Genomic DNA, 26,867 nt, shown 5'->3' with positions numbered 1-26,867 from the left:
AAATGTGAGAGAAACAGGTGAGTAAGCTAGAGTTGTAGTAATCACCTTGGATCCAATTGCATCTGTTTAATTCAGGAGTCAAATTAAAGATTGTTGAATTGTGCTTCGGTTAATCTAATATAATCCTCACAGTCTTCTGCGGTTACACTTTGGTTTCAAAGAAAGAAAAAAGAAGTAGTGATAGCTGATACCAAGTTTGAATTTTAAAAAACTTGTAGATTAAAGCAGGAAGGCAAGACTGAAGAAGATAAGGAGATCCAGAGTTTGGAGGTTCTGGAACAGGAATGACTTAGCGTAGGAGAAGGTGCAACGAGTCTTAATTTCAAGACAAGAGAAGAGACAGGGAGGCGGAAAAATGTGAAAGATACCACATTTGGAAAGAGAAAAATGTCAGAGGGACACTGGTCTGTAAAATTAAAATATAGAGACAAGAAGGGGTGTGACAGAAACATGGAGGTTGGAAGCTAGAGGTGAGTTAGAGATGTCAAGATTATCCTCACACCCTGTCCGGCAACGTGCAAGATGGGTTAGAAGATACCCCCAGATATGGGAGCAGTAATCAGCAACAAAAGAAAATACAAAATCAGTTAATAGAACAGGTAGAGATAACCAGGATAAGGGGTCGGCCATTCAAGACTGAGATGAGGAGGAATTTCTTCACTCAGAGGGTTGTGAATCTCTGGAATTCTCTACCCCAGAGGGCTGTGGATGCTGAGTCATTGAACGTATTCAAGGCTGAGATGGATAGATTTTTGGACTCTAGGGGAATCAAGGGATACGGGGATTGGACGGGAAAGTGGAGTTGAGGTCAAAGATCAGCCATGATCTGATTGAATGGCGGAGCAGGCTCGAGGGGCCGTATGGCCTACTCCTGGTCCTATTTCTTATGATCTTATGTTAAAGGCCCCAATAAGGTCTTGCCAGTGAAAATACCACTAAGCAACCTGAAACATCTGCCCAAGGCCTCCAGATTTCCAATAGTTGAATCCCAAAATAGTCCCAGAGACAATTTTGACAGGAGGTCATTTCAATGAATGTGTTCTGTTGCTAAATGTAAATGATTTGTTTATTTTCATTATATTGGTAACAAGTATTTTCATATTCCTTACAAAATCCATCGTTCCAGCGAGTTACTTCAAATATTTAGTTAATTTACCAAAACTCAATTTATCAACTCTGGTCTTACCCCACCCAGGGATTATGTACTTCCCTGGAGATTGTTGACTCAAGAGTCTAACAGGTTTGAGAGTCACCGTCCCAGAGCTTGCTATTTCACTTCAGATTATTCACCTAACCTAGACAAATCCTTCATCTAGGAGATTGTTGACTCAGGAGAAGTCTAACCAGAATTGAGACTCTTCATCCAAGAGAGTTCTACTCTGCTTGGCATTCTTCATCCATGGGCAGTCTACTTGGATGAGCATCCTTTAGCAATGAGCAGTCTACCTCTCTCGGTATCTTTCGCTGATGAGATGCTTGCCTTTCTTTAAACCTTCCTCTGCAGGAAAGTATTTCTCACTTTCAAACCTCCAAACGGACTGTCTCCCTCTTTCTCCCTCTCTGCAACAGTGAAGAGCTACTCCTGATACTCGAGTGGTTTTATTACTGTAATATTAGTGTTGGTTTCAGGGTGGCGATGATGGAGTTCAATTTAAGGGACCCACCCACCCCAGAAAGTCTTGAATTTCCCTGCTGATAGTCCAAGGGTTAACAACTCGTTCCACAAGCTGTGTTACACAAGCAGCTGCACACTTGATACTAAATTCGAGTCCATTACCTGTTGTCCAGTTTAAAACAACAGCCGAGGCCTCCCTCATGACTCATTCAGTGACTCCTGGTGCAGTTTCTTAAAAAAAAAAATGTTGCTTGCTGGAATGATTTCTTGTCAGTGAGTGACTTTCTTATGCCTGAACTAGTCTGACAGCTGGAAAAGCTCCCTCTACCCAAGTGATTAATTATATAGAACAGACAGAACAAATCAAGCCTCTCTCTGCCCACACGGTCCCGTCTCCATGGATTGTTCAGAAACAGGCGGAAAATGTTTCGTTTCTTGTTTTCTTGACTTTCCACAGCTGTTCTATGGACCTCTGAGGGTGTCGAGATGATCCCCAAAATCCAGACATGGGGCCTGGAGGGTTGGGGGGCTCGGTCATTGTGTCTGATGTTGAACTGTTAGGGGAAGGATTGCTCACTTTACTGGTCAGTGCCCCTGATCAAATCATAGAATCATACAGCGCAGAAGGAGGCCATTCGGCCCATTGTGCCTGTGCCTCTTTGAAAGAGCGATCCAATTAGTCCCCCTTACCTGCTCTTTCCCCAAAGCCCTGTTAATGTTTTCCCCTTCAAGTATTTATCCAATTCCCTTTTGAAAGTTGAAAGAGCAGCGTGGACAATGAGCTTGGAGATGATTCAGGCTTGACTGGTCCATTTGGAGCTTCCAAGGGGTTCATTTTGTTGAAAGTACCAGAAAAATACCCTGATGGCTCCATGTGGTACCACATGACGTGACACTAAACCAATTGGACCAGGAGGTTTCCAGATGCTGCATTACCTGATGTCATCCAGGACAGTCTCAGAAGCGAAACAACAGGCCTCACCAGCCCTGGGCTTTGGGTCGCCAACTCTGGTTGGACGTATTCCTGGAGGTTTCTTCATTGACATCCCTCCTCCAATCACCCTACCTTCCCTCTCCCGCCATTGGTCGATTGGCTGCCCAACACATCCATCCTCACAGTGGACTGCCTTCCCACGGCCAATTGGAAAGCGAACAGACTCTTCGTTACCCGATTGGATGATTCTTTCCCCCATCTCCAGTTACTGATGAACAAAAGTGTTCAAAGAAAATGAAAAAAGAAACACAATTTTTTTAATGCCCCGATGATTTCTCTCCCGGGTTTTTGCTTTCAGCAGTGTCCAGGAGATTAATCTTTCATTCCTGGAGACCCCAGGGCAATCCTGAAGGGTTGGTGACCTTACCTGGGCTAGGGAGAGTAAAAAGCATGCGGGGTTTCAAACCCATTGCTGTTGGATCTGCTGGTGTACACTGCTAACACCTCCCGTTGACTCGCCACTCCTCCTCCGTCCTCTGATTCCACTAGACAAGCTCCAGCATGGCGTCCAGTGGCTTCTGAAGCCACTCCCTCTCCGCAACTGTCACCGATCCTGGACACTAATTTGTGGATGCCCCAAGTTGCCGCCAAGCTCTCTGCAAGTCAACTTCATCCCACCACAGGGCCTCAGACTTTGGACTCATCGACTTACATCGAGTTACATCGAAGCTACAGCACAGAAACGGCTGAGTGCACTGGATACAGCAAAGGCTATGGGCCCCGACAACATCCCAGCTGTCGTGCTGAACTCCAGAACTGGCTGCGCCTCTAGCCAAGCTGTTCCAGTACAGCTGCAACACTGGCATCTACCCGACAATGTGGAAAATTGCCCAGGTATGTCCTGTCCACAAAAAGCAGGACAAATCCAATCCGGCCAATTACTGCCCCATCAGTCTACTCTCAATCATCAGCAAAGTGATGGAAGGTGTCGTCGACAGTGCTATCAAGCAGCACTTACTCACCAATAACCTGCTCACCGATGCTCAGTTTGGGTTCTGCCAGGACTACTCGGCTCCAGACCTCATTACAGCCTTGGTCCAAACATGGACAAAAGAGCTGAATTCCAGAGGTGAGGTGAGAGTGACTGCCCTTGACATCAAGGCAGCATTTGACCGAGTGTGGCACCAAGGAGCCCTAGTAAAATTGAAGTCAATGGGAATCAGGAGGAAAACTCTCCATTGGCTGGAGTCATACCTAGCACAAAGGAAGATGGTAGTGGTTGTTGGAGGCCAATCATCTCAGCCCCAGGACATTGCTGCAGGAGTTCCTCAAGGCAGTGTCCCAGGCCCAACCATCTTCAGCTGCTTCATCAATGACCTTCCCTCCATCATAAGGTCAGAAATGGGGATGTTCACTGATGATTGCACAGTGTTCAGTTCCATTCGCAACCCCTCAAATAATGAAGCAGTCCGAGCTCGCATGCAGCAAGACCTGGACAACATCCAGGCTTGGGCTCATAAGTGGCAAGTAACATTCGCGCCAGATAAGTGCCAGGCAATGACCATCTCCAACAAGAGAGAATCTGACCACCTCCCCTTGACATTCAACGGCATTACCATCGCCGAAAACCCCCACCATCAACATCCTGGGGGTCACCATTGACCAGAAACCTAACTGGACAAGCCATATAAATACTGTGGCTACGAGAGCAGGTCAGAGGCTGTGTATTCTGCGGCGTTTGACTCACCTCCTGACTCTCCAAAGCCTTTCCACCATCTACAAGGCACAAGTCAGGAGTGTGATGGAATACTCTCCGCTTGCTTGGATGAGTGCAGCTCTAACAACACTCAAGAAGCTCGACACCATGCAAGATAAAGCAGCCCGCTTGATTGGCACCCCATCCACCACCCTAAACGTTCACTGCAGTGGCTGCAGTGTGTACCATCCGCAGGATGCACTGCAGCAACTCGCCAAGGCTTCTTCAACAGCACCTCCCAAACCTGCGACCTCTACCACCCAAAAGGACAAGAGCAGCAGGCACATGGGAACAACACCACCTGCACGTTCCCCTCCAAGTCAAACACCATCCCGACTTGGAAATATATCGCCGTTCCTTCATCGTCGCTGGGTCAAAATCCTGGAACTCCCTTCCTAACAACACTGTGGGAGAACCGTCACCACATGGACTGCAGCGGTTCAAGAAGGCGGCTCACCACCACCTTCTCAAGGGCAATTAGGGATGGGCAATAAATGCCGGCCTCGCCAGCGACGCCCACATCCCATGAACGAATAAAAAAAACAGGCCATTCGGCCCCACTAGTCTATGCCAGTGTTTATACTCCACACGAGCCTCCTCCCTCCCTACATCGTCTCACCCTATCAGGATACCCTTCCAATCCTTTCTCCCTCATGTGCTTATCTAGCTTCCCCTTACATAAACTGTCTTGAAATTAGTCTGCTCAAAGTTTGAGGGGCACCCTTAAAAAGCCCAGTTCTGAGTAGGTGCCAATATGTTGTGACTCTTTCATATAGTCTCCATCCTGTCCTTTGTTTACCTCTGGGACATGTCTCTTCTAATCTCTGCCATGCCTCTGTAACCTGAATTTCATCTATGTTCATGCACTGCAGCAACTTGCCAAGGCTTCTTCGACAGCACCTCCCAAACCCGCGACCTCTACCACCTAGAAGGACAAGAGCAGCAGGCACATGGGAACAACACCACCTGCACGTTCCCCTCCAAGTCACACACCATCCCGACTTGGAAATATATCACCGTTCCTTCATTGTCGCTGGGTCAAAATCCTGGAACTCCCTTCCTAACAGCACTGTGGGAGAACCGTCACCACACGGACTGCAGCGGTTCAAGAAGGCGGCTCACCACCACCTTCGCGAGGGCAATTAGGGATGGGCAATAAATGCTGGCCTCGCCAGCGACGCCCACATCCCGTGAACGAATAAAAAAAAATTCATGTACCATTTTGGCTGCCAGTCCAGAATAGAGCCCAATACTTCTATCTCCTTTTTTCTCTTATGAACCTTCTCTCCTGCCGTCTCCCTTTCTTATCACCCACTCATCCCAACTTTCACTTCTCCCCTCTGATGTACTTTGCCCCCCTACTCCATACCCCAACCCATCAATCGCCTCTGCCTTCCTGCTCTCGTCACCATTCCAAGCTTGAATCCTCCTTCAATAAGTCCACAGCAAACCCTCAGTGCCTCTCTTGCCAATCTCCAAAGAGGCCGCTACCGGTCAGTGACTCTTTACAACCAATGACCCAAACTGCCCCATCCTCCTCTCTCGCCAACCTCCTGCCCATCCCCGGACTCTACCAGCAGGTCAATAGTCAGTGCCAGCATCTTCTGCCTCTTTTGTAGACCTCTAGCACCTGCTTTTAATACCATCCAGACCGGCTGTTTCAGGAAATTCATGGTAGTTGCTGTTAAATATGGTTATGTGGAACTCAGATTTATGTGAATCAAGCTGCTGTACCAGCACTGCCCACTTGAGGGCAGCTGTGAGCAAGAACTTCTGAAAGAAAGAACTTTTTTCAAAAGTTTTTTGTGGGCCTAGTACGTCACGAGTGAAACAGTCGCAACTTTGATTGACAGAGAAAATTGCCCAATCAAATGATATGGGGGCGGGGCAAAAGGCGTCGACAACAATGATTGACAGAAAAATACCCAATCAAATGATAGTGGGCGGGGAAGCGCTTCGATTAGTTATGATTGACAGAAAATTACCCAATCAAACGATAGCGGGCGGGGGGGGGGGGGAAACGTCGACGGTGATGATTGACAGTGAAAATTACCCAATCAAACGTTAGTGGGTGGAGAAAGAGCTGCGACAGCTGTGATTGACAGAGAAAACTATCCAATCAAATGATAGCGGGGATGGGGGCGCTGCCACAGTTATGATTGACGGAGAAAATTACCCAATCAACCGATAGGAGGCGGGGGAAAAGCGTCGACGGGTTACGATTGATAGAAAATGACCCAATCAAACGATAGTTGGGCGGGGGGGGGGGCGGGGGAAATCCTCGAGAGCTATGATTGACGGAGAAAATTACCCAATCAAACTATTACGGGGGCGGGGGAAGAGCGGCGACGGCAATGATTGACAGATGAGTTGGCCCATTCAAACGATGCGGGGGGCGGATCCCCAGCGGCCGCCGCGAGGCGCCAATGGGACGCGCGTGATTTGAAATAGTGACGGTTGGCGGGTGGCGCGAGCCGGGCGGGAATGGCCGTCGTTTAATGGTGTCTCGAGCTGTCTCTTATAATAATAATAATAATTATTATAAAACATCATGAAATCAGCGTGAGTAAATCCTGCCTTTTATTGATTTTTATAACCTCAGGTTTTTAATTTTTGATTGTGGGGGGGGGGAGAAATTAAACTTTTTGTTTCAAGTTGAAAATAACTTTTCTCTCGCTCGGATCAGCTGTTTCTTCAAGGCCTTGAAATGGTTTTAAAAATATATATTATGTAAAATATAATATTGAAAGCACTTGTGTCTTTTAAATAGTTACGTTTTTTTTTTAAAGTTATCTTAATTGCCCTTTTTAAAATCTCTTGCTCTCAATTTTTATGAAGTTAAATAATTTTGGCTGTGTTTTTGTATAATTTTATCTTTTTAATTGTTTTTTTTTTGTCTGCACAGTTTACCTTATTAACAAGTTCTCTCCCTTTTACAAGGATTTCCATTCTCCTCTTTGTTACCCTGTGTGGTTTTTCTTGACACTTTGATTAACTTTCTCGGTTTATTTTTAAAGTTTTTTTTTAAAAAATGGCCGATGAGAATTGAGTTTGTTTTTGATTTTATAAAAAAAGTTGTGGAAGCCCCGATAACACTAGCACCAAGAGAAAGAAAGTGGGTCTGTTAAAAACAGCTGTTTTTGTAATTGGGAGGAAAGCAGTGCTGTGAATTATAGCTGAATATTTGTCACTTTTTCCCCCTCTATTTAAGCTCCCCTTTTATATAAAGTGTGGACAAATTTCTGATTTAAGGAGTGAAAGGGCATAAGGTTAAATGGGGAATGATTTCTGGTATAAAAGTGACTGTCAACTATTAAAAATGGCCATTATATGGGGAGCAGTTAAATGTTCAATTCTTAGCATATTTGTAATTATGTCATGGGTTCCTTTTTGTTACATAATATTGTGTAATTTCAAGAATGTTCTAAAGTGGATGACCAAGCTTTTGCTTTTGTGGGCTGCAGAGTAAGTTAAAATCTATGTTTGCATTAACTTGAATATATCTCAAGATCCTGATACTAATAGATATTGGTGATTGGTGTTCTTATTTTACTAATGAGGCCGAAAGCAGCCCTTTGTATATCTCTAGGCCCACAAAATTCAAACAGGATAAACCAATAAGAGATATCAGCACTAATAGGCCTGAATTGCCAGGGTTTGGAGACTGCATTTGGACTTGGACAGCCCTACTGAGGCACTGGTTTCACACTTGGGGACCCTGGACCTTTGTGTGGTCAGAGGAAGAGGAGTAGGTGGGTGGGAATACCAGTCTGCAAGATGATCAGGTTTCAGAATTTTTCTGCATTGGTGACTTATTAGCATGTTATTTCTTTTGTTATATACTGATAGTTTTCTGTAATTGGTACCATTTGCCTTTGGGTGGTTGATCCTGACTTTTGGAAGTTAGGACAGGTGAGAGCGCCAGTACTTGGAGGTGGTCTGTCAGCAAAAGTTTGAAAACTGATCTTTGTTTTCTGATTTTTGGGATTTATGCACCAATGAAGCAATAGCCCTTTTTCAAAACTCCAGACCCACTAAATTCTAGTAGAACAAACCAGCAAGTAAGAAATATAAATACATGGAACTGGATTGCCAGAGTTTGGTGTGCACATGGCCCTAAGGATGCAGATTGAACACAGCTCTAGGGTGCAGGAATCCTAGTTTGAAACCCCTTTTAAGATGATTATTTAAATTTTTAAAACATGCACGAACATTACTTATGCCCTGGCAGAATTATAATTTGCAGTGTGTGCAAAGTGAGGATTTGTGCCAGTTGTGCTTTGACCCTCATTTCCCATGTGATGGAGACAAACCCTGTGTAGCCTTGATATTGAGCTGTATAGGATGTTCAGTAAGCTATGGAAGTAGGTGAGACAATGCTTTTATTAATATCCTGCAAACCAAGTTGAGATTGAGAAACCAAAGTAGTTGTCAGAGTGCATTCCTGCTTCAAATAACAGTTGATACAAGTGGAATAGATTGGCTTGTTTGAAGTCTTAAGTGTCAGTTACAAACTCCTGTAAGAGAGGCTATGCTGGTATCCTATAATGTGCAGTGAGACATGAAAGTCATGTCTCTGACCATATGACGTCTTCTGCAAGCAAACACCTGGCTGGAAACGCTATATCATTGAGACTTCCATCTGCGTGTGCACGTATATTCTATAAAAATAGTTCAATTGTATTTTTGAGCATAACGTATCATGGGATTTAAATAACATTAGTAGATTGGTATGGGTTTCAGTCTGGTAGTTCAATATATCATCTGAATCTATCTGTTACTGTCTTGCAACAAGCTCTAGCTTTTAGAAAAATTTAAATCTTCTAGTTTCAGTGACAAACAAGTGAAGCTCTATTCTTGATAACTGTACTTGGGTGAATATTGTTTGTGGTCTCGAGCTAAATAAACATTTTACTTGGGTAGCTTCCTATCCTAATGGAATCTTTATTTCAGATCATTGTTGAAAACTCTCATTTGTTGACTTGGGAGTGATTTGAATACAGTAAAATATAATTTTAAAAAGCCAATTTACCCATTGAAGTTCATCTCTAGTATCATAACTTTCTCATTTTAGCATTCAGATTTATCTTGAACATCCCCAATGTTTTCTTTTGTATTATGCTACCTGGCAGATGATTGTAAGCGTTCATTACTTTGAGTTTAAAAAGTCCTTGCAGATATATTGAACTATTTGGCGCTATTTTCCCTTTTTGTCCTTTGGTCCTACTTTCATGGCTTACTTTGAAGTAATACTCTGGCTTTATCTTAGCAACACGAATATAGACTCGATGCCCTAGAGCTAGAGGGCATAATCGCAGGATAAGGGGTCGGCCATTTAAGACTGAGATGAGGCGTTTGTTAACTGAGGGTTGTGAATCTTTGGAATTCTCTTCCCCAGAGGGCTGTGGATGCTGAGACGTTGAGTATATTCAAGGCTTAGATAGATAGATAGACCGACCGACCGGCAGTATGACCTACGCGTGCACCTATGTCGTATGTTATGAACCCCCATCCGCCGCCTATGTAGACTGCAAAGCACAGATTTCCCTAATCTTTCCTCATAGTGCATTCCCTTTACACTTTGGATCAATCCTCTTTGTACTCTTCTTAGTTACTCTCTGTATCCTTTCCAATTCCTGTACATCTACATAAGAACATTGTGGAGTAGGGTCCAAAACTGATCTCACATTGTCGAGCAAACATAGGAACAGGAGAAGGTCATTCAGCTCCTCGAGCCTGTTCTGCCATTCAGTCAGACCATGGCTGTTCGGTACATCAGCTCCATTTGCCCACCTTTGTTCCATATCCATTGATTACCTAACAAAATCTATCGGTCAGTTTTGAAAATGTCAATTGATCCCCAGCATTCACAGCCATTTGAAGGAATGCGTTCTAGATTTCCACTGCCCTTTGTTTGGAAAAAGTGCTTCCTGATTTTATTCCTAAATGGCCTAGCTCTAATTTTAAGATGATGCCCCCACCATAGGAAATTGGGTAGATACATAGAAACTATCGAATCCCTTAATCATTTTAAAGACCTCAATTAGATCATCCATCATCCCTCATCCTTCTCAAATCAAGGGAACACAATACAGGTTTATGCAACCTGTCCTCATAAATTGACCCTTTAAGCCATTATCATTCTGGTGAATCTGTGCTATATCCCTTCCAAGGCCAATATATATCTTTCCTGAGATGCAGTGCCTAAAACTGAACACAGTACACCAGATGGGGTCTGACCAAGGCTCTATAACTGAGGTATCACTTCCTCATTTTTGAATTTCAATTCCCTTGAGATAAAGGCCAATATTCCATTAGCCTTTTTGGTTTACTTTTTGTACCTGTGCATTAGCTTTTAGTGATTTTGTACACATGGCACCTAAATCTCTTTGCTCCTCCACCACTCCTAGTCTCTCACCATTAAAAAAATATTCTGATTTTGACTTTCTCAAATCCAAAGTAGATGACCTCTCACTTCCCCACATTGAATTCCATCTGCCATAGCTTTGTCCATTCACTTAGTCTGTCTATCCCTTTGTAACTTTCTCCTCCCATCAACACAACCTACTGTGCCTCATAACTTAGTGTCATCTGCAAACTTGGATGTACAACTCCTTTATCCAATTCCAATGGGGCATTGCACATAGGTAATATGCAAGGGAAAACAGGCAATTAAAGGGACAAAAATCTTTACAACCTTAGATAAAGCTTAGAAGGCATTTCAGTGCATTACCTCGGCTGGAGGAGGTGAAGCAAAGAAGGGGGAAAAATGAAGTGAAAGGAAACCAAAAGTGTAGACATGAGTCTGCAGGCAAGGTGCCACAGCTGAGCATCTGGTCTCGGGGAGCTGAAGTGAAGATGGTGCTGCATGAGATGTTTCAAGGAGAGAGATTCTCATTGCCACTTCACAGCACCATCCCCATAAGTCAGCAATGCAGCACATCTGCAAGGTCTGTTGCTCACTGTTCCAGCTCTATGCTGCATGATAGCTGCAGCTGGCTTAGCAGTTGATGGCACAGCTCTGCTTTTGCCTCTGACCAAGACCCTCTGAAGACTGTTTTCCCCCATTGTCGCCACATAGGTGTGCCAGATCCTGCAGATTATTGGTGACATTTTGAGGACAATCAATTGGGGTACATCACCTGCAGATCACCCTGGCAGCTGTCTTTTATGCAGTGTCAGTGAAAGTATGGTCGACTGACTGGGATGTATGAGAAAGCATTCAATATTATGGTTAGTGAGGTATTCCTGCACTTTAGTAGTGCTTTGAGTTTTATGTTTCAGCTTCCTTTGGGTGTAGGACCTTTTCATGCACTAATTGTAAAGCAAAGCTAGCTATGTTCACCTCTGCATAGATGTGGGTGGACACAGTTCCTCCTGTGCAGCCTGACCTGTTAGTCACTCCTCATCCTCTTCCAGTTACCTCGGATAAGGGCAATTCCATAAGGAAATCCATTGATAATGAGTAATGGTGCTGTGAGTAAAAAAAATACAGTGAGCCTTTGTGCAAATTGTGTCAACAGAAAAAAAGTGAAGACAAAAAAAATGTATGAAGTGCACTTTAGTGTGTTCATTCTACGATCTATATACTTACCATTGAGTAGCAACCCTAGACATTCAATTTGCAGGGGTGTAGTTACGTCGTGCAAGCTTGAATATTAGCAAATGGTATCCTGCCCCCAAATTAATTAATTAATGTTCCCTTTATCTGTTTGAGGCTGGAGCATCCAACACTAGTGTTTCTCATCTACTGGAAATTGTGCATGGTGTAAAGTGTGCCGGTGTTGCGAATCTCCACCCACTTAGCCAATTTGTGTTCACTCACATGACCATCCTGATTGGATAATCCAGGCTATTGCCTCTCCAAATTTATAATTAAACCAGGCCAGTTCGCAATATAATTTAATTTGTAGCTACCTGCTTAATGGTGTCCTAATTTTAATGCAGAAAATTCTTGTTTATGCATACAGGCGGATCCAGACTCCTAGAAGGCCACTAAAGAAGCCATCAAATAACCATCTCAAAGACCCAGTTGGTGTAAGTATCAGAAAAGCTTTTGCTGCAAGATTTAATGGTTCTACCACCAGGGAATATTTATGCAACTGTGGTTGTTTTGAAATGAATACTACCTGCAGTGATAAAAGTTTTTAAGGAATGGCTTTTCAATTAATATGTTGCAGTACATTTTTCTATTTCACACAAGTCTCAATTTAAATCAACACATTTTTCATTCATTGTGACATTTCCGGGCCCAGTAGTTTACTGTGATTGAATGACAAACTTATTATGTGGGATTCTGTATTTTTGCAGATGTTTCGGGGATCGCATTTCACAATTTCCATATGTTTTGTTTTTTTCAATTTCTTGATCCTTTTGGATGAGATTTCAGTTTAACTCTGCTGCAATGTGCTCAATTAGACTTTTGCTTTGTATAAAAAGACTTATTTTCGGCATTCATGTTGGTTGACAGGTTTATTGTCGTGTCAGACCACTGAACAAAGATGCAGAAGAATGTTGTGTTGAAGTTATCAGTAATACCACAATACAGCTTCATCCTCCTGATGGGATTAAAGTCAACAGGAATGGAGAATTCAAAGAGGTAACCTGAAATATGGAACCATATGCAACAATCTTTTATTTGTAAAATTGATGCAGTATAATATTGAATTCACTGACTTGGTTTTTTTAGATGCAGTATTCTTTTAAAGTGGTGTTTGGTGCCTTTACAACCCAGAAGGAGCTATTCAATGTTGTCGCACAGCCCCTTGTGGAAGATCTGATTCATGGCAAAAATGGTACGTTAAAACTTATTAAGTAGGCAATGTAAAACGGGTGGGAGTACTTTTTGTCTCCAGAATAAAGCAAGATTTTGTCAATGTAGAGAACAGTTTATGTAATTTCAGTGTCTTTATAATTATTTAAAATTCATCCCAGCGTTAACACGTCTGATTCAAAGTTCTTATACTCTTGTAAATGATTTGCATCAACACCTAAAATTAATGGTCTGGATCATAGTACCAGACAAAGAATTTACACAATTACACATTTCAAACCTTTGAAATCCAATGGTATGGGTGTTTAGTGAGGATATTTGTGATGTGACTTTATCTGGTTTCATAACTGTTTACAGCCTTACTGTACCATATCAACAAATAGCCAGTGTAGTGAGTTTTGTTACTGGTACTAGAATGTGGGGAAATTACACTGTCTAGTGTACTCGCGCTGGGGGAAGGAGGAGAGAGTACTGCTGTACCTGAAGTACATGTCTGGTGTGTCTGTCAGGTTTGCTGTTTACTTACGGTGTTACTGGAAGTGGAAAAACCCACACAATGACTGGATCTCCTGGAGACGGAGGTCTTCTGCCTCGTTGCTTGGACATGATTTTTTGTAGCATTGGATCATTCCAAGCAAAACGATATGTAAGTATTAATTACAGTATTGGGATGATTTGCAACATCGTGCCTCTCGGGTTTAGAAAAGTTTTAAAAAATAAAAGATAAATGCAATTTAATTAAGTTGTTATAAAACAGAAAATGCTGTTTATTTCAGATTAGCAGCATCTGCAATGTTTTGCTTTTGTTTTAATTAAGTTGTTAATTGGTACATGGCCATCTTTCCTTGAAAGATAAGTCACCATACTTTAATATATTTTGCTCAACAGTTTGGCTTTGATTTTTTGATGGGGTGACTGCCTTCAAACTGAAATGTTGTAATTCTTGGAATTGAAATACTGGCCACTTGGTGTCAGCACTAAGTACGTTTTGTACAAGCAGAGAACAGCCAGATGCAGCATAAAGTTTCCTCTGTTAAGTTTCCTCTGTTCTATTCCAATAGCATGCCTTAACCTTGAGTAATTCTCTGTTACAACAGTGTAAATTTTTGCCATTCCAGCCTTGCTTATGGCTTCCATGAGATGTCTGGTATATGTCACTGGCTTGCACCCACTAGGAATTAGACAGAAATTGCCAAAACACATTTCACTTCACACTAGCAACAAAAATAAGGGTACATAAAAAGGGAGGTTAGAAGAAATTTCATTCGTGCAAAGTGTTAATAGAATATGAAATGCATAAGTGGCCATTGATTTGAAGCTGAGTCAATTGCTGCATTTAAGAGGGTGTTAAAAGAACACGGAAATGGGATAAGAAAAGATATATCTGATGTGGAGCTAGGCATAGGCGTGATGGGCTGAATGGCCTCCTGTACTGAAATTTGATATTGATTTTTTTTTAAAATCAAGGTTTAATCTGAACCCAGTTTCACGGATTTGGGGGGGGGGGTGGTCATAGGACTGTGCTGTGAAGTTCACCTATGTATTTTGGAAATGCTCCAAGTTAAGTGGTAGGAATTGAGATATACTGCTGCGTGAGAGAGTTCCCAGCTATCAGTTCTCTAAATAACAAATAGGTGTACATATCCTCTTCAGTTTCTCATTGCCATACTTTGTCCTATGGATCATCTGACATTTCTGCTGTGATGTGCAGTGAGGTTAGATGTCTTACTAGTTTTTCTTCTACCCGGAGCCCTGTGCTGCTACACGTGCTGTGTGTCTAATGGAGCTGCCAAGTAGTGATACAACTTGCCCAGTGAGGGTAGGAGAGCTTTTACGTATTTCAGTTACTCTTCAAACTTGCAACCCATGTTTTGGTGGTGGAATAGCTTATTGGGTGCTTGTACTTCATTTATGACCAACCCAAAAACCTTCCCCCTGTCTAAAGGTGGGGGGGAGAAAGCTGTGTAACTTTAAAGGATTTTGAATTATGCGTGCCATCTGCAGGTTTTTAAGCCAGATGATAAGAATGCTATGGATGTACAGTGCGACGTTGACGCTCTGTTGGAGCGTCAGAAAAGAGATGCCCAGCCTTCTGTAATTCCAAAGATCCTGTCCTCCAGGTAGGTACCTAACAAGGAAGACTGTTTGGAAAAGATATGATGAGCTGCTGGATGTGATTATATATCTTGCGAGTGGGATTTCAGTTTATATCCCAGAGTGCAGCCTTAAAGAATTGAAATTCTGTTGAGCGCTATTTTCTGCACACATGTTAAGACACTTGTGTAAAATTCTGAATGTGCATTAACCCAATATGCACTATGACTAAACCAAGCATGACTGAAATATGTTCATAATGCACATTGAATAAGGTAGGTGGACTTTGAATGAAAACTAAATTTATTGGACTAGGGAATGATTTTGATTATTTCACAAAGTGCTCCAGGCCCCAGAAAGAAACCTTGAGCCTCCCCCTCCCCCTGCCCGAACCATGATTGCCTCCAGATTCTCCCCCCCCCCCCCCCCCCCCAAAACCACTGCTTGTCTTATGCCGGGGGCCGTTCCCTCGGATTCCAGCGGTAACCTCCTGCTGCCCAAAATCCTGTTCCCATCCACCGGCCACCTACCGACTCCCGCCGGGTTCAGGCAGAAGTCAGCTTTGGAACATGGAAATGAGGCCCTGGAGTTAAAAGCTCCATGGTCGCCCACTGCAGAGGGCCAGATGGTTTCTCGGTCCCTGAATGCCATGGTTATGCCTGGATTTTAAAATCCAGACTTTATGCTAAAGCTCAAACTGCCCATTTTAGTAATTAAAGAGTTAACTTTGCTGCCATTCTACATTTTGGGGGAGTCAGAGTAATTTGACAACTTTTCTAGCATTGTGACAACTTAATCTGCATACTTTTAAATAGAGCTCTCTTTTACATTCCATTATTTGGTCATAGGCATTTGTTGCTTTGCCTGGGCCATTTTTTAATGTGCTTTTTAAATTGAAAATCCAAAGCACCAGCTCCCTGGTGGCTGAGATCAGAAATATCCTTAATTTGATCCCTTATCTATGCTGAGTTAGCTGATCTCAGTTGGGCAGCGTTAGGGTTGCTGCAGTGTCGCCACCATTGCTGTAATGTGGTTATCTAGCAAAGGTAGGATCAGGGGTAGCTGTAAATGCCTGGCCAGCTTGGTCAAATAGCACTTTGTCTGGGTTCGTGTGAAGAATGTCCACTTTGGGTCAGATGGTGTCTTTAGGAGATATGGGAATAGAGTTAGAGAATTCACAACACCAGTAAAGATCTGAATTTCATATACTATATGCAGATTTGTTACGGGCACTCTCTCTAATCTTTGAAAGACCAGGTAAATGTTGCATGGATATTTAAGCAAACTAAGGCATCCGTTTAAAGCTTGTGATGTCCCTTTTTAATGATCCCAGTAGTTATACCAAGTATGCAGTAAATATAATTTGTTGAAACAATGATTTCCACAGGCAGAGAATGGATCCAGAGTTTGCAGATATGATCACTGTGCCTGAGCACTGCAAAGCTGACGGAGTCGATGAAGACAGTGTTTATAGTCTATTTGTTTCCTATATTGAAATCTACAATAACTATCTTTATGATCTTCTGGAAGAATTACCACCAGACCCAATTAAACCAAAGTAGGTTGCATTAAGATTTTTTTATAAATGCTTTTGTGTTTATGTTTCACTTCTGTGTCTGCCTGCATGCATGCCGAATCTGTGATGTTTTTTAATAACATCGAGTGGAATGTTACTAGATTAATGTTATGGTGGAGATCTGACTGGAAACCAGATCCTTCTCCAAAGAAGGGAGGGAGAGTGTGTTTTGTCCTCGGTTGTTAAAATGTGTCCTAGTGTCAGATTTTGGAGTGCTGCCAATAGAAATGAGAAGCAATCTGCTTGCCTTGTAGGGTGGGAACAATGCAGAAGGATCCAAGAAATAACAGAAGATACTTATTTTTTTAAAGAAGTGTTCAAATCCAGTATTGAAATGTTAGTGTGAGAATGAGTAACCCAAAGCTGTTGTCATAAATCTGGAATAGCTCCCAATTTAATACTAGAATTGCATTTCAAAATATGCACAATTGCACTGACTGGGCCAGAGCTACAGATTACTATGGTCTGGCTGAATGGATACTCTAGAAGTTGAAAGCATTGACTTTTCCAAACTTTTCACATTTGCTATCCATGCTGCACTCGACTCAATTCAACTTGTAATGTTTTGCATGTGATTTTCGGTTTGTTAAAATGTGACTACTACATTGAGCCTTTGAAAGGACCTGTCCTCAGATTGATTTGCTGATATAGTGGCCCCGATTTTCAAATCAAATTGCGGGGGCGGGGGGCTGCGAAAATCGGGAAAATCCCGAGTGGGTGAGGAAGCTGGCCCCAACCCGCCGACTTCCTGGTTTCCCACAGTCGTGTGTGTGTGTGTGTGTGTGTGCGTGCGCTTCCCGAATGTAGAAGTTCCGCCGGCAATTAAAGGCATCAGGATGATAGTTGAAGAACCAAATATACCTTATTGAGAAACTTAAGGTACTTTATTTCTGACACAGTAGATAGTTAAAACGATTTTAAACTTAACCAGGGCGGCTTTCCCATGGCTTCCTATTCACGCCTGGTGAAACTACCCTTCCTCTGTCACCTGCACGCCCCCTGCTCTGATGCCCCCCTCCCCTCCACGCACCCCGCACCCCCACCCCGGCATTGCAATTCCGTCAGAAAAGGTAAGTTTTTTTTTATTTGCCACGTGCACCTCCCACCCCCCACTGCCAACCTGCCACCATTTCAAAATTGAGTCCAATGTATTTCTTCAGTCAAGTTTGTTTGATAAGTCTATAGTTTTTTGTTCTAAACAAAAAATTTGAGCCTGCATCTTGGAACAAATTATTGTGCATGTCTTAACATTGAAAGTTCATTCTACAGGTGTGTATGTTTCTATTTCTGTATTTGGTAGGACTACATATTTGATTGCACTGCAAGTACCAAATATAAGACTTACAGCTGGGGTTTATATATTTGGTTAGGGCTTCTAGGCTTATTGTGTAAGATGCCTCCCTTTTTTAAAAAAACAAATGAGGACAATATTTTCCAACGGTTGCTGTTCCTATACAAATGCATTGATGCATTCCTACAAATTCCCTTGTTTGCTTTCACGCATGTGTTGGCGTGTCTTAAGATGGGTTTAACACCTACATTTAAATTTTGCATAGAGGGAGTTAGGATGAGCATATTGTTCGTATGGAGACAGTGGTTGGAAAATATGTGCCATAGTCTATGAAATGTAAAGTAAGGTAAACCAATACAGGATACAAATCTTGAGTTTTTAGTAACAATTGTTCTAAAATCAAATTCTTCCAGATGTTCAGTTTCCTCTAATATGCTATTTAATGAAGCAAGATATGGGTGTATTTTGCACTGTCAGGGTTTCGTTTTAAGTTCAAGACTACTTTAAGGTTAAAGATATCTGAACGGAAATTTAACACCAATGGAAATTTTAGGTGTTCTTTAAATTAAACTTGATATCTCTGTACTAGTGCTTCTGCCTCTTCACAACTCTGGTTGTGGATTTGTGTACGCCCAGATGGGTTGCCTATTTGTGCTGATTTATTATTATTCTACTACGGCTAGGACCAGTATTGCTACTTTGTCTATGCTGTTACTCTTTCTTCTTCCACCCCCCCCCCCCCCCCCAAAAAAAGGCTGCCCAACCATTAAACCCATTTAGGATAGTGATGATTTATGGTCTTTGGATTATATTAATTTTGCTTTTCAAAATCCAGTGTGGTGGTACGGGCAAAAAAAGCTTCTGTTACTACAAGAGTTCAAAGCTCAGCACATTTTTCATGTTGCAGGCATTGTGGCTCCAATGGGCACTTTACTCCTTGGCATGGTGATTTCTGTATTGCCTCCTATTCCGTTCTTCCACCGTTTTCCCCCTTTTTCCCTCCCTTCCCACGATATACCCAATATAGCAGCCATGTTCCATTTTTCATTAAGATCTGTATTCCAATGAACCCAATTTAAACACACATCCATTTGCTCCAATAACTCACTTAAGGCCTTAGATTCACTTCCAGTTTGTGCTGTTAGCTGATCTCGGGGGTGGGGGGTGGAACATCTGGGGTACTATTAACTGGGGCAACCTGCACTGGGAAGGGGGCAAATTCATGCATGGTTTTTACTTCGAGGGAGAAGAATGGGGGGTGGGGGGTGGACTTTTTTTTTAAATCTGATTTTTGTTTGTTGGCTATGCCAGTAACTTCTGGCACAAAGCCTTATGACTTGTCTGCTTTAAAAAAAATGAAAGCTAGCCTACGAAGACATTGTTGAAGTAATAAAGTACACCTGTCGCTTTGGAGCCTAACTATGTTCCAAAGATTGAACAAGTTGCATTGTGTGTATTCTGTAATTCTGAGAATCTTTTTGGAAATGGCTGAATATTTCCCACTCTTCTAAAGCCCACCCCCCCCCCCTCCCAAAAAAAAAAGCCCTTTACATAGTTGTGCTTATATGGCAAGGAAGAGATGGGGGCCCTTGTCTGGGGACATTGAGGCCAGTTACAGTGTACCTGCTCTCTTTCTCTCCCACCACCAAATTGGCACTGCAAATTTGTATTCATCAGGTTCGATGGGATCCATGTGTGAATATTGGGACATGTCTTAGAAACATTGCGGTTATTGGTCACGCTATGCATATTTTTGAATACCGCAAAAATAGTTTGAACATCCCACGTCCCATCTATTCAACTGCCATTAAATACAATAATCAACTTATCCTGGTGAATGTTTATGAAATTAGTGGTTGTAACCTCCCAAAGCAATGAGCAAATTTCAAAATATCACTAACCTAAAATACTTCCTATAAACCCTAACAGAATAAAATAAGTGTGAAAATTTTGTAAAATAAAACTATCTGCTAATTTCTGCACAGTTGAAAGGGCTCCACTCGAGTGACAGTATATGTTTATTTATCTCCTCTTTCATACACCACAATTTTTTAACATAGCCAAATGAGATTTACATTGGGACTTTTTTATAACTGTTGCCATGTTTCTTTATTAGGTGGAACAATAACAGCACTCCTGTGCGGAACGCTGAGTTCATGTACGTCTCCGTAATGTACAAGCTACCAGGGGTAATCAGTGTAACTAGTATAGTAATTGGGTAAAATTTAGCTGGTTGATGTTTTGTGCTAGTCAATATTGTCCTTTGGCTAACAGTCCAGTCCTGTTAACCTATCCCATGGCTTCCTAGTTATTGTGACCAGTAGTGGTCACAGGCATGTGTAGAGGCTTTCACCGCTTACACTTGTGCTTAGCCTGTAGCACGAAACATGATGCTAGCTCAACATCTGCTTGGCTGTTAACTTGCTTTTTAAAAATATACATTCCAGTAGTAAATAATTTGTTTTGCCTTAAATCTATTGAACAAATATGTCTGATTATGAAAATACAGATGTATATTTGTATGAGTTATCTTTCCCTTCCTCCCCAATTATGCATTCTCTTTTTGTACTAAGAATGTTTTTTGTATGATTTGGATGGAGCTTTGTAGTTGCTAAATACTCAGCTTTAGTCCTTGTACTCCCCGGAAGGATGTATCTGTTCTTGTATTCCTTCATCTGTGCATTGATAGTTCTCTGAGGCAAGAATTGCCAACAAAGAAAACTGAGAAATAAGTAAAGGCCAGAACTTATCAGGCAGTTTAGCTCTTTATTTGCATAAGAAACAACAATCTTTCATTCATAGAGCCTTTCATGACCTCAGGATGTCCCAAAGCGCTTCAGTCAATGCAGTACTTTACGAAGTGTAGTTTCTTGAAAAGTAGAGGAACGCGGCAGCCAATTGGCACACAGCAAGGTCCCACAAGCAGTCATGAGATAAATGACCAGATAATCTGTATTTGTGGTATTGGCTGAGGGGTAAATGTTGCTCAGCATAACAAGGAGAAAAACATTTAAAATTGCTTTGTTAAATTGGAATAGCTGAAATTTGGGATCACACGCTGTGATTTTAGAAAATCCAGCAGTCTAGTTTATATCTTTTTAAAAAAATTCACTTTCATAACTAGTATTTCATAATAGTAATCCTCGGGTACATCTGAAATATGACAACATTTTTTCAGAAGGACTTGCTGTGCATGTGGCTTCTCTGCATTGTTTGTAAAAGTGCCTATTTCTATACTTAATTTTTACAATGATACAAAGAGTTACATACAAGATCAGACATTTAGAGGAAGATTACTTGCTGGTGTCTTTCTCCCCCCCCCCCCCCCCCCCCCCCAAATCCATATGCTTCCTTTTGATACAACATGGCATTAACATTTTCATTAAATGGATTTGGGGTGGAAAGTAGAGGAGTCTATCTGTGATCCAAGTTCTGTTTTTAAAGTCTCCCTTTTATAATTTTTCTAACCCTGTAGTGTTGACCACTTGTGTGTTCCAAGTTTATGCGTAAACTTGAAAGGGAATGGGTGAACTGAGGGTTCCCTATATAGTTCTCCTTGCCTGCAAACCTTTGATGTGGATTTGGTTCAAATCCCAGACTAAGACTGAAATCTCCTTTTCGAGGGTTATACAGTGAATTCCAATTTGGCTGTGTTTTGGAAATGTAATGAATGAAGGGCAGTTCCTGATTGGCTAGGAGTACCCTGATTTGGAAATTGGGGTACTGCATTTGAATACAGGCTAAAATTGTTGCTTCTCCTGGGTAAGTTGCCTGCATAATTTCTACAGGTGTTTTCTGTTCTGCTTCGCTGATTAAGATAACTCCTGGTCTTGTTTCTCATAAATCTAGAGAAGTGATCGTGGTTTAACATGCAAAATTGTGCTGTGTTGAAACCTGTTTAAATTCTATGTGCTGCATGCATTCACCAATAATCTAAAACTTGATATGGCAATACCACGTAATGCTGACATCCTTGAAACAACCCTGCTTAGAAAGAAATGATTCTGTCATGAGCAATTTATAGTTAATCAAATTTCAATTATTGTCTACTACTTAGACAAATTGTATCTTGTGGTTCAGCAAAATTAAACTGATTCTATTAAAGTTTACTTATAAATACTAGTTAGGCTGAAAATCTCCTGATGGATAGAAGAACAAAGAAATGGTTACATTCTAAATTAAAAGGCTGAACTTTTCTGTCAAGTAAAATGTACCCATAAGTAACCTGAAATGGCACATATATTCAAATGTTGTTTTCATAATTTGTTGTATGTAGTATTTTTTCATATATAGCAGTGAAGCTAATGGCTTGTAATACTAAAGTTTTGGACTGCTCAGTCTCTTCACTGATGCCCGAATATATAAAATTAAATGTGCATGACAAAGATTTTTTTGAGACTCTAAAAAAAATTTGTTTATAAGATTATATCAATGTCCTAATTGCTGAATGTATATGCTACTTAAATGTTTTTCCATTAAATCTGGCAGAGTAGTAAATACATTTCTGGGATGTAGGGTATAATGGCACTGTTTGGACTTTGTTTTTTTTCCTTTTTAAGATCATTTTGAGACTAAAGAGTCAATGTTTGCTTATAGACCTCCACAGTCTAAAATTCTTCGAGAAGATTCTAACCATAACATGTATGTGGCTGGTTGCACTGAGGTGGAAGTGAAATCAACAGAAGAAGCTTTTGAAGTCTTTTGGAAAGGTGAGAAAGTCGCATTTGATTTATGCTCATTTTCCATGTGGAAGTTTAGTTAATTCTTAACATCCTCCATCACGGCGATAGTGGAACCGCACAACATCCAAGTCATTCCAGTGTTGTATGGAGGATGGCTTTGATTCGAAGAATAAAGACATGGTATTTCCGCTACTGCCTAATATATGGATACAACTGTTTTTAGAAACTTAGTAAAAGTTTATTTTAAAGTTGCATACGTTAAATGAAATGATTTGTACACATTTGATATTCTTGTGGATATCTTCAGAAACTCAACTATAACTATAGAACATTGTCTTCAATTACCAATATACGGCACCTGGAATGCAAAGAATCATGGTTGTTGATACAAATTTATAGATAATGACTAGGTATGTGTTGCCAGTCATGATTGTTGAACGGAAATCCAGTTCTATGCATATTCCCTGACCCACCTTGATTAATTTCAACCAGGTTATGTGCATTCTTTTGAGCATATTGAGCAAAGCTAAAATTTAGAGAACAGCTCAACTGACTGACTGATTTATTTTTTTGCAGGCCAGAAGAAGCGTCGTATTGCTAACACTACATTAAATCGAGAATCGAGCCGTTCACATAGTGTTTTTATTATCAAATTAGCTCAGGCTCCATTAGATGCTGATGGAGATAATGTCCTTCAGGTAAATGAAACCATGGAAGATGTTTAATGCATTGCCTTTATTTGCCAGTTAAGTTATTGGGAGTAAGTTATATCAGCATTACAAATGGCTTGAACATTTGGAACCGTTGCACAATAAGTGTATGTCATCTACTTCAGACTCTAGAATGTTATACTGAATGTTGAACACATTTTGTTCAACCTCATGAGAATTGTTTTGATTTTCTTTTGGGTCCTCTGACCAAATATGAATTTTTCCACCCTGTTCCTCCCCACTTGGTGGCAGAGCCTTCTGCTACCTTGGGCCTTGCTGTATGAAACTCTCCCTCTAAATCCCTGTACATCTACTTCTCTCTCAAAAAAAAATATGCATTACAACCCATCTTTTTGGACAGAGCTTTGGGTCACATCTATTACCTATTCCATTCTCTGCGTTTATTTACTTTTTTTCCCTTCTCTAAAATGTCTTGATGTTTTCCTCTGCTACATAAATTTCTTCTTTCCTTGCTGGAATCTGGGGGGGGGGAAAAACTGTTTATGTCCATTGTGGAATAATCACTAGTAGTGTGACTTAGTGATTTCTTTGTCTGTTGATTCCAGTCTGGGAATGTCAGCAATTCAGTACTGTTGTGCTCAATTGTATTTAAAATTGTTTTAGTAAGCAAAAATTCCACAACACCTAAGAATGACTGCACAAAGATCTGGTGAAAGTCCAACCGCCTTTTCCACTACTGTGCTGCTGTTAATTAAATTGTATTGTAATGTGATGTGATTTTTTTTAAAAAGTAGTTCAGTGTTTCTTTTCCCGTAATCCTTCGCCTGTTTTTAAAATAGGGAACGAGAGTGCCTGCTGGCAAGTCCAACTGCTCAGAAAAGATTTAACATGGTCTTAATGCCCTATGTTTTATTGTGATGGACAAGTTATAATTGTAATTCCTATGTAATTTAAGTGGATATTTTTTTTTTGCAATTGTGCATATATAAGTTGATGAGGTCACTCAGGTATTCCTTTTATCCCAGGCCAAGGATCAGACAACAGTGAGCCAGCTGTCCCTGGTGGACTTAGCAGGAAGCGAGAGAACTAACAGGACAAAAGCTGAAGGCAGCAGGTTGCGAGAGGCAGGTATGGATTTTCACAAAGCCAAATCATCTGCGTGTGAATGTTCACGTGCATACGCCTCTTGGCTTTACTGCTTCTGTTCATGGTGTGTTATATACCTGTCGTACTGTTTTTAACACTGCAATGAAACTAGTTTATAAATTAGTCTACTTGCACTGAAAAGTGTCATTTTGCCTGAAGTCGATGCTGGGGAAGAAAGGCTCTGCACTTGATTTGGAGTGGGAAATCTTCTCTTTCCCCAAGTGCTTTAACTGTTCATGCAGCAGCATAGTGTAAGATCCAAGGTGCTTTGAGACGAAAAGCTTCAGAGGCTTTGCTAAGGACCTTGCATCCTTTGGAAGACAGACCTCAGCATTTTCTGCTGGAATGCTTTGGACCACAAGGTCTGAGCCCCTAAAATGTAGTTATCTTTTCAAAGTTGTGCTTCTCCTCTTGGGCATTATTTAGGTTTTGAGCTAATTTGCATTAGTTACAAAAGCAGACCCAAAATAAATGTTCGTTAAAGAAAGGCATAAAAGTTTAACTTGATTTATGACCTATGATATAACATTTTACATCTTGCTGCAAACCCAACATGTACGCAGCTTTAAGCACGGAAATTAACTCAAAGTAGAATTTGGCCACGGAGGAGAATGATGGCTGTTGGTTATCTTTTTATGGCTTACATTTTAAAAAGAAAACTTTTCCATTTTCCCCAACCGAGAAGGGTCAGTTTTTTTTTAAACTTATTGCTGACATTTATTTTGCTACCTTAAAAGCTGGCCCAGTTGTGCCACAGGTTTGTGTTTTACTTTTCTGCTAACTTTGATGGGAAATATGCTATTTTTTTTCTCCGAAAACTATATACTGGCCTATTTTGGCTTACGGTGTGCATTAGTATACTTTTATGATGTGCACTTGGATCAGTTGAATATTTCTCTTGTGACTGCAGCTGAAGCACACAATCCTGCGATCAAGAATATTTCTGCAATTGCTACCTGCTAGATTGGGTTCTGAGATTAATTCAAAATTCTGTTAATGATGACAATGTCAGTATGAAACTTGAAGATAGCCTTTTGATTTTGTAATTTGTCTTACACCTCCTTCCACTTGTTGAGGCGGTTAAGTTTTCACCAGAAATGGCCATATTTGGAAAATGGCTCATAGTGGTGAGCACAAATGCTGTTGGAGATTTTACAGACATTAGAATCAATAAAAAATAAAATATCAGCTTTCCAATTCTCTTTCAGGTAACATCAATCAGTCCTTGATGACTCTAAGAACATGTATTGAAGTGCTAAGAGAAAACCAAATGTATGGAACAAATAAGGTAATGTTTTTCTATTACTTGATTTTCAAAAGTTACTGCTTAGGTTGCAAGCCAGCAAAAATGCTCTTACAGTTGTACAGCATGAGATCTAAGATGCTTTGAGACTAAAGCTTCAAGGCAATGGTGTTGGTCCTTGTTTAAGATTTTGCACAGGTTGATTGTAAAGGGTTTAACAAAAACAATTTGAGTGTAGGATGTTGTGATCAGCTGACATGATGGGTTTTTTCCAGATGGTTCCATACAGGGATTCAAAGCTCACTCATCTCTTTAAAAACTACTTTGACGGCGAGGGGAAGGTTCGGATGATTGTGTGTGTCAATCCCAAAGCAGAGGACTATGAGGAAACCCTGGTGAGTGCAGTTGTGCTGTTGAAGGAATGGGGTATTCCTGTGGTAAAATTCTGCAAGTCTGGACATCTTTTTAAAATAGGGTCTTTTGGCAATACTGAAGGTGAACTGTTAATACTTGACCATGAGTATATTTCAAATGTCTTTTGCCTGTCTCATGCAACTGGTTCTGTCTTATATCCAGTTTCTTTACACTTTTCCTCTCTGGTTATTTCATTAATAAGCTGTAATGTCCAACACATGCCTTTTAGAACTTTGCGGAGTTACGAGGAACTTTGTTTCTTGGTTTTATATTAAAAAAACGTTTTAGGTATTTTCTGTAGATCAAAACCTTAATGACATTTTGAATTCACACTTCAACATTCTAATCTGAACTATTTTGCATGCACTGCAGCTGGTTATGAGGTTTGCTGAAATGACTCAAGAAGTGGAAATAGCCAGACCTGTAGATAAACCGATCTGTGGCCTCACTCCAGGACGTAGATACAGAAATCAGGCTTTCAAGGAAGAATTGATGAGAAAGCTAGAACTGCGAGGAGGCCCTACTGATGGAGGTATTGTGCTATATAGAGAGAAATGGGGTTGCCACTTTGTAGGTGAGGCTTTTTTTTTGTATGGGCTCTGCAAAACCTATTACTTCAACCCTTTTTAAACAACTTCCAGTGCAAATCAAACTTAACATTTAAAAAAAATT

At 41.0% G+C, this 26,867-nt stretch overlaps 1 protein-coding gene across 10 annotated transcripts in view; it reads left to right on the top strand.

The window, feature by feature from the left end:
- The first annotated feature begins 6,772 nt into the window (after window positions 1-6,772).
- The window catches only part of kif23 (kinesin family member 23), a 36,460-nt gene continuing 16,365 nt past the window's right edge, over window positions 6,773-26,867 (top strand). For 6 of the 10 annotated variants that reach the window (XM_067971328.1, XM_067971323.1, XM_067971330.1 and 3 more), the window contains exons 1-14: window positions 6,773-6,867; window positions 12,276-12,342; window positions 12,776-12,904; window positions 12,995-13,100; window positions 13,588-13,724; window positions 15,083-15,198; window positions 16,560-16,730; window positions 20,156-20,197; window positions 22,636-22,748; window positions 23,298-23,419; window positions 24,418-24,520; window positions 25,747-25,826; window positions 26,057-26,176; window positions 26,568-26,727. In XM_067971328.1, coding sequence (XP_067827429.1) covers window positions 6,857-6,867; window positions 12,276-12,342; window positions 12,776-12,904; window positions 12,995-13,100; window positions 13,588-13,724; window positions 15,083-15,198; window positions 16,560-16,730; window positions 20,156-20,197; window positions 22,636-22,748; window positions 23,298-23,419; window positions 24,418-24,520; window positions 25,747-25,826; window positions 26,057-26,176; window positions 26,568-26,727 — 1,477 coding nt within the window. In that variant the 5' untranslated portion in view covers window positions 6,773-6,856. The remainder of the gene's footprint in view (window positions 6,868-12,275; window positions 12,343-12,775; window positions 12,905-12,994; window positions 13,101-13,587; window positions 13,725-15,082; window positions 15,199-16,559; window positions 16,731-20,155; window positions 20,198-22,635; window positions 22,749-23,297; window positions 23,420-24,417; window positions 24,521-25,746; window positions 25,827-26,056; window positions 26,177-26,567; window positions 26,728-26,867) is intronic. The other 4 variants (XM_067971331.1, XM_067971325.1, XM_067971329.1 and 1 more) reach the window with 1 other exon arrangement.

This window comes from Heptranchias perlo, chromosome 34, assembly GCF_035084215.1.
Source record: "Heptranchias perlo isolate sHepPer1 chromosome 34, sHepPer1.hap1, whole genome shotgun sequence".
In the NCBI taxonomy this organism is placed as follows: Eukaryota; Metazoa; Chordata; class Chondrichthyes; order Hexanchiformes; family Hexanchidae; genus Heptranchias; species Heptranchias perlo.
The sequence above is the reverse complement of the archived record's forward strand: the minus strand, read 5'-3'. Positions and strand labels throughout refer to the sequence as shown.